The sequence below is a fragment of the Carassius auratus genome, chromosome 27 (genome assembly GCF_003368295.1).
Source record: "Carassius auratus strain Wakin chromosome 27, ASM336829v1, whole genome shotgun sequence".
NCBI lineage: Eukaryota > Metazoa > Chordata > Actinopteri > Cypriniformes > Cyprinidae > Carassius > Carassius auratus.
The window spans coordinates 9,100,704-9,114,217 of NC_039269.1; the positions used below are offsets into that span (position 1 = coordinate 9,100,704).

General features: G+C 38.7%; 1 protein-coding gene and 3 pseudogenes across 1 annotated transcript; all 4 read left to right on the forward strand.

Moving 5' to 3' along the window:
* Positions 1 to 589: 589 nt before the first annotated feature.
* Positions 590 to 4,959, forward strand: LOC113046260 (PAS domain-containing serine/threonine-protein kinase-like; annotated as a pseudogene).
* Positions 4,960 to 5,259: 300 nt separating this feature from the next.
* Positions 5,260 to 8,991, forward strand: LOC113045400 (transcription termination factor 4, mitochondrial-like; annotated as a pseudogene).
* Positions 8,992 to 10,480: 1,489 nt separating this feature from the next.
* LOC113046261 (probable G-protein coupled receptor 148) lies at positions 10,481 to 11,646 on the forward strand (annotated as a pseudogene).
* Positions 11,647 to 12,281: 635 nt separating this feature from the next.
* Positions 12,282 to 13,442, forward strand: LOC113045395 (probable G-protein coupled receptor 148). Its single transcript, XM_026205770.1, has one exon. It carries the CDS (start codon positions 12,330 to 12,332, stop codon positions 13,440 to 13,442), a length of 1,113 nt encoding a protein of 370 aa, XP_026061555.1. The 5' UTR covers positions 12,282 to 12,329.
* Positions 13,443 to 13,514: the final 72 nt, after the last annotated feature.

Here is a 13,514-nt window from a genome sequence, read left to right on the forward strand (position 1 = left end):
TTGAATGGATCTGTTCATTATTATTTTTAATATTGTGGAGTTGTTCATGTTTTTTTTTTTTTGCAAGGCAGATTGTTTCCTATTTTTTGTAGTTAATTTTTACCAGTGGAAGCCTTTAGGGACAGTTCACCCAGTTTTTTTTTTTATGACTTGCTTGAACCCAACAGAAGAATTGTTGAAACTATTTGGGAACCAATCTGAATTCCATTAATGGACAGTGATATTTTGCAAAATATATGTATTTTCTTTATGTTCCAAAGAAGAAAGTTTTGCAGCAATATGATTGTGATTAAAAGACAGAATGTTAATTTTGGGTCATCTATCCCTGTAAAGTAATCCGCCAGTGAGATGATAAAATAATTTAAACTTCAAATCAAAATTTTTTTATCCATGTATTTATTTGGCAAGTAGCCATGGAATAAGCTTGATATTGTAATCATTATCATAAAATAACCCCCTTCAGGGTGATCCAAGACCCTTGTCTGGGTTTATTTTATGATGATTACTGTATGTTATCTCCTGCTGTACTGCATTTTTCCTGTTCAAACTGTACTCTTTCTGTATACCAGATCTTAAAAACACCATCCATTTTGTCTACTGTACATTTATGATATGTCAGTGCACAGCAACTGATAAAGTGGTAATTTTCAGTGTCTCTTTCTCACTCTGTGTAGAGGTGCAGTGTGATGTACGTTGGATGTCCCTGTCCAGCGGCAGCTCTCTGGTCTGTCTGTGGCTGAGTGGGAGTCATCTCCTGCTCCACCACCAGGAGGCGCCACCGAGCACAGTGTCTCCCACAGTGAGGACAGGAGCCCCAGGACAGGAAGCCTTTGCCTCCAGTCTCGCTGAGGTGATCTGCATAAATGCTTTAAAAATGAGCTCTTTAAAAGGAGATTTTGGGAATACCCAAATGTTATTCCAAACATGTATGCATCTCATTCTTCTGTGGAACACAATAGAAGATATTTTGAAGAATCAAACCAACGGTTTCTGGTCCCTAATGATTTCCTGCATTTAACCTTTCTTTCTTCATGATTTAGGCAGTTCGTTCAGATGCCTTGCGCTCCTCTGTGCACTTGGAGCAGTCTGGGGCATGTGAGGGTTACTTTGCAGAAGACTATCGTCCGCTGTGCTCTATTGGAAAGGGAGCCTTCGGCTTTGTCTGGCTCGCTGCAAGAAGGAAAGATGAACAGGAAGTCAGTGACATTCTTTTCTGCACTCACTGCTGTTCATACATTCATATTCATCCGGATGCAAGATAATAACTTGATAACGATGATGTCAGTTGTTCAAACCTTGGTCAGGGTTCTTAAGAGAGGATGTTTACACACCGAGTCAGTGTAATTGATGTAGGGGCATGTAGTCTTTTATGGACAATTATATGAGCTGGTGAAGAGATGTTGAATTTATTATCTCTCACTTCAATTTCAGGTGGTTGTGAAGTTTATTAGGAAAAGTGCAGTGGTGAGTGAAGCGTGGTGGATGATCCTGATCTGGGCCGGGTCAGTCAAGAAGTGGCTATACTGGTTCGCCTGCAACATCCCAATATTGTGAAGGTACGTTGAGAGAACCGTTTGAGTTCATATTAAATAATGCAACATAGCCTCTTTAAAAAAAAGAGTCGAATGTTGTTGTCGAATGTCAATTTTAATCTGTTCACATGCTTAAAAACCTTGTACCTCATTTTAAATGACAGTTTTACTGTACTATTTATCTTGTTCAAAAATGCACAACAATGCAAATGTTACTAGTCGGTAAGAATCTATTTAAACTTTACATTTTAATTTAATTTCAGCAAGGATGCATCAAATTTGAGACAATGCGATTTGTAATGTTACTATTTATTTTTCAAAATAAATAAATCCTGGAAAATCTGTTTTATTAAAGTGCCACTATTATGGATTTTTGACAAGGGCTTTTAATGCAGTGTGTAACACTGCTGTAAGTGATGAAAACATCCTGCAGAGTTTTAAACTGAAAGTGAATTGTATAAATTTATTGAAACAAGTCATTTTTATAATGAATCCCAATGTGTTTCATGTAAACATAAAACATTAGCATATTGTCCGCCCACTTGGGAATTGGTCTGAATGAAAATGCAAGTTCATTCTTTGCCACTTGGTGCAGCTTTTCAGTGGTAAAAATAGCTGTTCCCCAGTAACGCTGTACATAAAGCAGCACTGCGCTCACAAACGCTGCTTTATCAGGCATTACAGGCATTCATGATGAAATGAAAATGAAATCGACCAATCACTGGAGAATAGCATCATGCAGAGGAGGGGTTTAGAAAAATGAGTTGAGCGTTTGGGAGTCGTTGATCAAGTAAGGTAAAATAAATGCATATTATAAAACAATGAAAGTGTTTTTTTGCATGCATGTCAACCTGTTGTTGGAGTCTCCGAAAACCAAACTATGTACCCTTCATATTACCCATAATTGGGGCACTTTAAATCAGCATATTAGAATGATTTCTGAATGATCATGTGATCAGGTAGAGTATTGGCTGGTGAAAATTCATCTTTGCCATCACAGGAATAAATGACATATTCAAATATTAAAACAGAAAATGGTCATTTAAGTTTTTTTATTTATGTTTTTGAAAATTCTTTATTTACCAGATGTTCGAATAATACATTAATAGTTAAAGTATGGAACTGTCAAAATGCTAGTTATAGTATGTTCACTATTGGTGTTTATGAGTGTATTCCTTTTTGCTGCAGGTGCTGGAGGTGTTTGAGAATGAGCGATTCTTCCAAATGGTCATGGAGAAACATGGGGATGGCTTGACCTGTTTGAGTTCATCGACATGCAGCCGAGACTGGATGAGCCTCTCGCGAGCTACATCTTCAGACAGGTGAGAAACAGGCTATGAGAACTCTTGAGATGTTGTAATTGGCTTTTTTTCTGATGTATATATTTCTGTACTTAGTTGGTAGACGCAGTGAGTTACCTGCGGCAAAAGAGTGCTCCACAGGACATAAAGATGAAAATATCATCATAAACTCTAAATTCCACATCCGGCTGATCGACTTCGGCTCTGCTGCACTGCTGGAACCCGGAAAGCTCTTCTACACCTTCTGTGTACTCTGGAGTACTGCTCCCCAGAGGTGCTTCAGGGAAACCAGTACGTACTGAAACATCACACAGCCCATCTCAGTTCAATCTGTGCATCTGAGATCGATAAGGGCACAATACAGGATAGGATCAAGTGGATAAGGGTCTGAGAAGGGGAACATAAAGGTTATATATTCATGTCTAAGAAATGTATTTAACTACAGTTTGACTGAGATCACCATGAAGCCCTTGAACATGCATGTGCACGATTCATCAGAGATGGTCTTTCTTTATTTTCCCTCAATAAAAATGTAGTGACTTTTTTTTTTTTTTTTTTTTTTTAATTCACTCAAGTTTCATGAATCATGTTTGATATTAAAATAGGTTTGAATAACTTAGAAAAATGAATACATTTTTTATGTTGACTTTAAGCCTTTGTAGGCCTTTGAATGTCAGGTGAGGTGAATACAAGAAAGCATTTTACTTTCACATACAGGTTAAATATGAGAGATTTTATATATTTTTGATGTATGTACTGTAGTACGAGGGTCCAGAGCTGAGATGTGGTCTCTAGGAGTGCTCTTATACACCTTACTCTTCAGTGAAAACCCGTTTTGCAGTGTGGAGGAAACCTTGCAGGCCCGACTCAACCCTCCATGCCAGATATCTACAGGTTTGCAGCTCTGCTTCATCACAGCCATGAAGACTGACTGGAGATACATCATTAATTTTGCTTTATTCAGGTTTTGTGGGTCTTCTCCCTTCCACAGTTGAAGGCATTAAAAGGGTCTTAATTGGGGCAAAAAGTTGACATCTTCCTCAGTAATTTCTTGTCTTTGTCTTGTTTTCTAAAAGTTGAAAAAAAAATTAGTTTATGCTTAAAATAGGACACAATATCAAAGAAACTTGTTTCCCTTTAAATTGGCAGATAGTTGTTCTCATGTACTCAAATGAGACGTAGGACATTACTTTTTTTTAAATAAAACTTGCAAAAACACCATTTATTACGGTTTCACCTGTTACTTTGTTCTTGTTTTTAGATTGTATGCACTGTTGGCTGGTTTTTGCACCCAGTGGCTGATCAGAGAATGACTCTCGAGGAGCTCTTGGAGTCGCAGTGGATTCAGCAACCCAAAATCAAGCAGAGTACTCGTGGGGAGAGGTGTTTCCCTCCAGCAACGGTAAGAGAATTGTTTTAGGTTATTTCATCCACCAAAAGATGATAATATTCAGCTCCAACACCTTTTTCTTTAAATCAAATGATGCAGAGCTTCATACATCATATACTTTATCTCAGAATCCAAAGAACAAGTGGAGCCCAACTCACCTGTGCACCGGGTAGACAAGCTCTACCTGGACCCCGAAAACAATCTGAGCACATTAGAGGACACTCCATTAGAAGATGAGGAGGAGGATGAGGAGCAGAGGAGAACAATGGCGGCGCTGCAGTCTGAGCTGCTGAAATATCTCACCGACGAGTGAGGAACTGTTTGGAAAGGGCACTAATGTGTTCTGCTCAACTAATTATGACATTACATCTAATGTCACCATGAGCACTAATGCACAGTCTCTGCAGAACTCTCCGTCCACCTGCCGCTGTCCTCCTTGATGATACCAGTCCGTCCAAAGAGCAAAAGGAAAGTGTGACTGGGAATGGAAGCCATCTGTGTTGCTAAGGAACAGCTTTATCTCTGTGTTTGGTGAAGGAATATGAGTGTATTTATCAGTGTGTTGTTTTTTTTACCTTTCATGGAGTTTTTAAAACATTGAATTCTGAGATGTCGAATGTGCTTGTTGTTTGTTACTGTTAATACTGTGGTGTTGAGCACCAGGATTGTCCTGTTAAAACATATGGCACATGCACTAGACCTGGAATGAGGGTCACCTGAGCTTCAAGATCCTTGTTATTAGGCCTTCAAAGCTTTAAAAGAGTTTTAGGTTGATGAACCTTTTAAGTTATAAGTATTTTAATAATTTTTTACGTTTAATTTATATTATATGTATCTATACTATGAATAAATTGTTATTGTATAATTTCAGTTTGCTTTTATTTCACACAGGCTTTGTAAAGCCTCTATCTAATGTTAATATCAATGGAATTCTTCAATAAAATATTTAATTTTGTTCGTCTTCCGTTCAAACATCCGGAACTTTTGAGCTCTCGACTGTTGTTTCAGTGCGGGAGTATTTTGACGCGGCACAGGTATGGGTACACATGTATGCAGAAAACAGGTGAGGACGAAACGACAAAATAAATATTTTAGGTTATCAGATAATTAGACACTAGACTAAATGTTCAACCACTGCTATATAGCTACCGTAATAAATATTACGATTTGTCACTTGGTAAGAAGCGGTTTCTTTGATTTGCTTGTGGGAATCGGAGTAGCATTCATTAATGATCAACCGCACAATAAAAAGAAATGAATAAATAATAGCTTATTTAATATATAATAAGAAGTGTAACTGCTAGAAAATCTGAGTCTAAAAACAACGTTTTGTTAAAACTAAGAATAATTTGTATGAAACAACAGCTGCCTTTAATTCATGGAAGTGAAAGGTCAGTGTGTGCTGTAACTATTTGTTGAGGGGCTAATATAAGCTATTTTAATAACCTTTTTGCTTTTTGTGTTCCTTTGCTTTAGTCACTCAAAAGGAAACGTACAATAAATAGATTACATTAAGAGAATAAGTTGTATTATTCAGTAAGTTAGGTGTTAAAAGTCAAATTACACACATGCTAGTTTCTGTAGCAGTGTTCTTTGATTTGGTTTCAAACATCTGTGCTATCTTACGAATTTAAAAATTCTAATTTCATTTCTTATTAAATTTACATTTAATCATTAACCAGACGACATGCAAAAACAGCATTTAATAAAGAAAAAAAAAAGTTATATATAAATAAGAGCTGAGTGAGAGTGAGAAAAAGCTGTTGCGGTGGTTTATATTTCTTCCAAAATATTTAGTGTCCCAATTATGTGTTGAACTGAACAGCACTGCCTTCCCTCTGTATCTCAGATGTTGCGATGGATGTGGAGAGGAGTGGAGGTTTGTCCTGTGGCGGTGAGAAGAGGTCAATATGGCGTTGCTCCTCCACACAAGAGCCCCCATCAAAGTAAATCCACCTCACATGTGGTCAGGGTCACCCACAGACCTGGGAATCAACTCACCCTGTGCTCTTTGCTCCAGATGGGCTTCTCAGAAAACTCAAGCCAAGGAGATGCATGAAGGTGCTACGAAGAGCCATGGGGAAACATGTTCCATCTGTTCTGACAGCACTGTTGCTCCTGGCTTTAAATCCCTCCAGTATCCTGAAAATAATGGCAGAAGTGTCCAGAAGTATATTCACTAAAGGTGCAGACTTACAGCAGCGCATTGATCATCTGAGGAAGATGGGACTGGTAGAAGGTAATTGTCTTTAGTAAATTACACAGCTATTTTTTTGTCATTAATGCATTAATACTTATATTTGACTGAGTTGTAGAAAGGTTTATTTAAAATAAATGACTGTTCTTTTCATTTTCTATTCTTCAAGCAACAGTAAAAAAAAAAAAGAGAATCATGGTTTTCACATTTCTAAAGGATCATGTGACACTGAAGACTGGAGAGTAATAAATCACCTTTTAATCATATTAAATAGAAAACCATTTTTTAAATTTAAATTGTATTACTATTTTACAACATGACTATTTTACTGTATTTTTTAACAGCCTTTTTGAACAAAAGAGACTTCTTCCAAAAACATTGGAAACTGGGCTGAAACTAACAGAAGTGTTTTTCAAACTACATATCATGTTATGATGTTTTTTTAAAGATTAGTTTCTGCCACAGTAACAACAAACAAATAATTGCAAACAATTTGCTTAAATTGACAGGATTGACAGTGTGGTGTATCATTTATCCATCTTTATTTTTCGAGAAAGTGTAAACTGGAAAGATTCATTCAGGCCATTTAATCATACTTAATTTAAAGGGATACTTCACTGAAAACATTCACTTGGCTTTATGTGGTCCCAAAGCTTTTTGTATTTCTTTCTTTCAAAATGGAAAAGAAGATATTTGAATAATGTTAGCAGACCAAACTGTTTTGGTGACCGTTGACTTCCACTGCATAGACCAAATGTTCCACAGAAGAAGGAATTCATATAGTTTTGGAACAATTTGAGGCTGAGCAAATTAGGACAGAACTTTTTCTTTTTGATGACAATCTAAATCTAAAATCTTAAATAATTATTAACCGGAAGTTCAGTACTTTTTTTGTTCAGCAAGGATGCTTTAATCAAACATTGCTTTAAAAGTGACATTGATAATGTTACAAAGTTTATTTTGAATAATTGCTGTTCTTTCAAACTTTCTATTCATCAAAGAATCCTGAAAAAAAATAAAAATAAATCTTGGTTTCCACCAAAAATACTAAGCAGCACATTTTTTGATAATGTTGATTATTATAAGAAAATGTGTTTTAACCAGCAAATTAGAATTATTTCTGAGTGACACTGAAACTTCAGATTGGCATCAACGGAATAAATTACATTTTTAAATATATTAAATAGCAAACAGTGATTTTAAATGGTATTAATATTTCACAATAATACTGTTTTAATGTATTGTTGGTCAAATAATTGTGAGATACTTTTAAATAAAAAATGAAACTTATTAAATACACAATTATAAAAAAAAAAGACATCTAACACTAGCTTGCTCTATCCTTTTTCTATTCTATCCATATTCTTTTTAGATATTATATTATTCAAAAGCCCTTGTTACGTGTACCTGTGTTTAAGCTAACTGAGTTTAAGGTGGTTGTAAATCCATATCAATGAAGAGACATTATTTTTAGAATAGAAACTTTTAAAGATAAATAAACATTAGGGCTGTCAAATCGCTTAATTATAACTAAGTGCATCCAAAATAAAAGTTCATGTTTACTTTATATGTGTGTATACTGTTATAGAAATTAATCTTTTTTTTTTTTTGACATATATGAAACCAGCTTTTATTTTGGATGCGATTAATCTTTTTAGCCGGCCCTACTAAGAACTTTTTTTAATTTTTATGGCAGATTTTTAGTTGTTGTGGTCTTTTCCACCCCTCACTGTTCCCCCATTCTGAATTTTGCATGGACCCTCTGAGTGCTTCCATCTGGGTGTCCATAGGCCCCAGTTTGAAAGCCACTGATGGAGAGTCTGAAATCTGTCCACAGGTAGTCTTGCAGAGGGATGATCAGTCCACTACCCCAAGGTCATGCTCCTGCCAGTCAAGAGGGTAAACATGGTGTCCCGACTGCTCAGAGAGAAATGCCTCTCACCATCCATCAGGGTCACAGACATGCCTCAGAGACTCGCCTGAGGTTCTGGAGGAGGATTTGGCTCAGCTGGAGTACAAATTTCAGGTAGGCTGGTATACTGGTAAATGGTAAATGGCTGGTAAATCTTGTTCTGATGATGTTAAAATTGCCATTTAAAAGGCAAGTTAGTGTTTTACAGTAGTTTCAAACTGACGCAGAGCTTGTTTTCTCCCTGCAGTATGCGTATTTCCGTATGGGCGTGCGGCAGCCAGAGATGGTAAAGGCTAAGCTGTTCAGGTTGCCTCTGTCCGAGCTGCGCTGTCGGCACTGTTTTCTGGAGCGGAGGGGACGCTACCAAACGCCAGACAAGAAGGGCCAAACTCTCATCCTCAACCCAACGCTCAAAGACGTCCTCTGCGTCTCTGAGGAAACCTACCTGACGCAGGTCGCCATGGCAACTGCAGAGGAGTTCCATGTTTTTCGCAAGCTGATGGCAAGAGAGCAGGAGGAAGAAGAGAGGAGAACGAATACAGCAGTGATGAGGAGGATAAAGATGATGATGATGATGACGGATTGCACAGGAGTAAGCGGAACACTGGTTACAAGAAGGACAGGAAATGAAGCATTTTGTATTATAAATTCAAAACAAATAAAAAACAATTTTATTCAGCAAAATAACGTAATGATTTTTTTTTTTGGGGGGGGGGGGGGGGGGGTGGTATGATCTCATGCATCTCATGTTTTGCACAAAAGACCTAACATATGCAAAGGACTACTGTTCACAGGCTGGTGGTCATGCCAACATTTTTGTATATTATTTGTTTGTTTAATCCTCCATCTCATTTATTGCTTCATAAACTTCTACCTCTGGATATGAAGTGCATAGTAGTGTCGATGGACATTGAGGTAATAATGGGTTAGTTTATCTGTCATGGGGAGGGTCAGCATAATTTACACCAAATGCTGAGTAACCAAGGAGAGCTGAAAGAGTGTTAGTGCCTTGCGATCGTTTACGGATCTGTGCGCATCAGTGGAACGCCTGCTCTCTGATAACGAGGACAGAGTCGGGAGGTATTGATCTGGGGTGACATTAGTTTAATGGAGGCCTGGATGGAAGCAGGACATGTGGATTGTGTGGAACAGGTATGCAAGCCATTTTAACACGATTAATCGATTGGTAGTCGATGCGTTCATATTGCATTCTTCCTCTTTGAACTGTTTGTCAATGAAACGGGGCTGAAACTTACAATTGTGTTTTGTTCAGTTGGAAATACAGTACTTGCCATCTTATAATGATTTGTTTATTATTAAGAGTTTTTATCACCAGTACGACAAACAAGCACATTATTTGCAGTTTTTCTTGCTTGTCAAACATTCTGCTGGCATTTGTGGTTAAAATTGGTATATTTGGAAGTATATTAAACTCATTCAGTTTCCCTCAAACATATTTTTATATCATATTCATCACTATTTGCCCTTGGATTTGTGACTTGAATGTTTTCTTAAAAAACTATTAATATGTCTTTCTTCCCTTTTTTATGTAGTATTATCAGTAACGTTAACTTTCCATTATAACGATAGGGACAGTTTTGTTTTTATTCTCTTTCGGGGGTTAAAATGATTTACAGTCTTTACACTTTTTTGTCAAATTGTGTATTGGGAGGGAAAATGCTTTGTGAATGTTTGATGGTTTCAATTTTTTAAAGGAATGATGGTATCATTTATTTGTGTAACATTTATCCGTCATTCTCTTTGGAGAAATTGTAATCTGTAAAGATTTGTTCTGGTCATTATAACAATTTAAAGAGAGAGTTTTCCTAAAATGAAAAGTCCTAAGAAACAACTTCTTCTGGTGTGGACTTTAAGCCAGGACACATTAGAGTGACCGTTCCTTTCAAAAACCTGTCATGTCAGTTGCCAGTTATATTAGTAGGAGGGACTGTGTTTGATTTTTTTTCAAGCCTCATGCAAAGTTTATAGATCATATGGTGTGTATACATCTGTATACTTATGTTTCTTCTGTTTTCTGTAGGTAGAGAAGCAGTACATGTGCTCCACCGTTCCAGTCTCAGTAAACAGAGGAGCTGTTGTTCTTCAGCCTAACACAATCTCTCAGTACTGTGGCGCTAAACTGCAAATATGCCTCAGTCTTTCATTGTTAACGTCTCAGTGGATTGGTACAACAAAATGGAGAGCAGACACATGGATCTGTTCATCATCCCTACGGTTCTCCTAACCTCTGTCACAATGCTGGTCAACCCCGTTCTGTCCCTCTGCATACTGTGTTTTCCTACGCTACGTCAAGAGACCCGCTACCTGCTCCTTGCTAACATGCTCTTCGCCGATATGCTCTTCCTCGCCATAAACCTTGCCATGGTCTCCTGCAACTCTGTGGGCCTGCACATGCCTAACCTTCTGTGTGAGTTCATGATGGTGAGCATGGTAATGACATACAGCACGTCTGTGCTCACCATCACATTGATGGTCGTCGACACATATGTGGCGGTACGTTGGCCGTTACATTACAAAGAGATTCTCCCACCATCTCGGGCCAGGAAGATAATCATGAGCTTGTGGGTAACGGCAGCAGTGTGTCCCGTCTCTTTGCTAGTGATGTTTGAGGTGGTGATGGGCAGTGACAAGCAGAGCCGTCCAGTGTGTTTGATGTTGATCGCGCTGCACACGTTAGAACACAAGATGAAGGTTGGCGTTCATTTTTACTTCATCGTTGCCATCAGCCTCTGCACTGTTCTCATTGTATACTGTTATATTCATCTCTACTTCATCACTAAAAACTTCTGGGATATGGCGTAGTCGGTACTCCCGGGCGCGTATGACACTCCTGGCGCACACTCTGTTGCTCATGATGTATTTTGTACCCACGTTGGTCTTTGCCGTGGAGCTGGCTCTTTTAAAGGAAGAAAGCGTGGATCTTGTGGGAGTGTGGATTAACTTGGTGAATATGTGCATACTGATGTTGCTTCCACGCTGTTGCACTCCTTACCTGTACATCCTGCGCTATCACGAGATTTACGAGACTGTCCAGCAGGTGTTTTGGAAGAAGCGACACCTAAGTCAGAGGAGTGCAGCCTAGAACTGGACTTGAAGCAGAGCAGGCCTGCACAATAACTGTATCTGGTTGCTCTGTCGTTGGAGGATTCCTTAGCAAAAGAGGGAATTTAAGACACCTGAGCCAGAAAGAGATCTCAAAAGATACTTTTTATGTTTTAGTATTCATTTTAGTACATTTTTATTAAAGCATTTTAACATGAAAGTATATTAAGAATGTTTTGGTCTTTTTTATATTTTCATATTTAAACTAAAGATACGTGCTGTTATTCATCATAACATAATTATATAAAATGCAACTGAGGGAATCTCGCAAAGAAATTATACTAAGACCTAATTACAAATAATAATAATAGTTGTTTATAAATCGGTCTTGATTTTATTCATGCAAAATCTATATTTTTCTTTTCTTCACTTCCTTTCATTGTGAGATTTCCCCAGTTATATAGGTTGATATGCATGCCCACAATATTGATTCAAACTCTTGTGTGCAAAGCATAATGCTGTTTTGTTCTCTTGGCAAGATAAATAAATTTACATTTAAGGATTTTTACACGATTGTGTCTTTCTCCAATTTCCTGTAAGCGTTCAATGTTTAACCAGGAGAAGCACTTAGTCCTCTAAGTTAAACAATCAGTCAATCCAAAAATAAGAGTGTAAATGTTACGCAACACTTCTGATTCTAGGAATACATATCAATATTTATGCCTTGGTGCAAAATCCCTGAGTGTCATTCTGATCCATTTAGCTGTGAAGTGATGTTTACCCGTTTCTCCTTCTCCATGGAAACCATTTACAAGTTTGCCTGTGACAAATCCACATCTGTCCCGTAAACCACTTACTACAGTCGGCAGGAAGGGGGAAGGAGAGACACATTTACCTTCATCCCTGGATTGGACAGACAAACACATGCCAAGAGATGGAAACTCTAATGGAGGGAAAGTCGGAGCTATTCTATCTAGCTGCAGAAGACCTATTTTTATCTCTGCTTTGTTCGTTTGGCAATTGGTACAACAAGTCGGGTCGAGCTGAGTTTCACATACGTTCTTCTAAGTTCTCAAACTCCTCTGAAAGCCCAGCGGAGATGTTTGCGCACGAGTGGCAAGGATTCCTCCCTCCCTGCCACATGAAGGTGCTTCAGCTGTGCCCCATTTTGGCCTTCCTGGCCATTCTGCTGATCACTCCGGTTCTTCTAGTTCGTATCCTGTCACGAGGTGACCTGCGGCAGCAGACGCGTTACCTCCTCCTGGCCAATGTTCTCTTCAGTGACCTGCTCTTTGTTTGCATGAACATCCTGAGTGCCTGCATCAATTTAGCCGGTGTGTTGATGACGGAGTGGCCGTGTGCCGTGCTGCTCTTCCTCTCTGCGGTTTTATACAGCTCTGGGGTACTAAGCATTACAGCAATGGTACTGGATACCTGCTTTGCAGTGTTAGCCCCCTTTCGCTACCTGGCACTGTGGCCTGTGTCACGGACCTATGGAGCAATTGTTGCCATCTGGGTCATCTCTGTATTTTTTCCTGCAGCAGCTGTCGGCATGTTTTTGTGGTACCATAGTACAACCCCTTGCGCCCTCCACCTCTGCTCCCTTCCTTTGCTGATGGTTTTGACCGTAAGCCACTTCCGCCCACTGCGTGTCTCCATGCTGCTGACGGTCATGGGTATCATTTTCATCCTCCTCCTAGTGTTGTCTGGTTACCTCATCCTCTACTTTTGTACCCGTAGTTCAGGCGTTTGGAAGGGCGAGACCTCATCTCGTGCTAGAGGAACATTTCTCATCCATTATCTCCACCTATTCCTGGCTTTCTGTCCCCTGCTGGTTTTGATGATTGAGCTGATGCTTTGTCACAACAGCGAGACTATGGACCCCAAAGCAAGCCTGTGGATGTCCTTGGTTGTGTGTAACGTCTTGCTCATCCTGCCCAAAGCCTTAGCGCCATACCTGTATGGGCTCCGCTATAGAGAACTGTGCAACGTGCTGTTCCAGTTCTTTCATCTGAATAGGCCAACTACTATCACACCTGTGATATAAATAGGCTTATTTGAACTTGTGAAAAAGACTTTTAAAAAGGTGTTGCTGAGCATTTCATCAACCAGTTAGAAA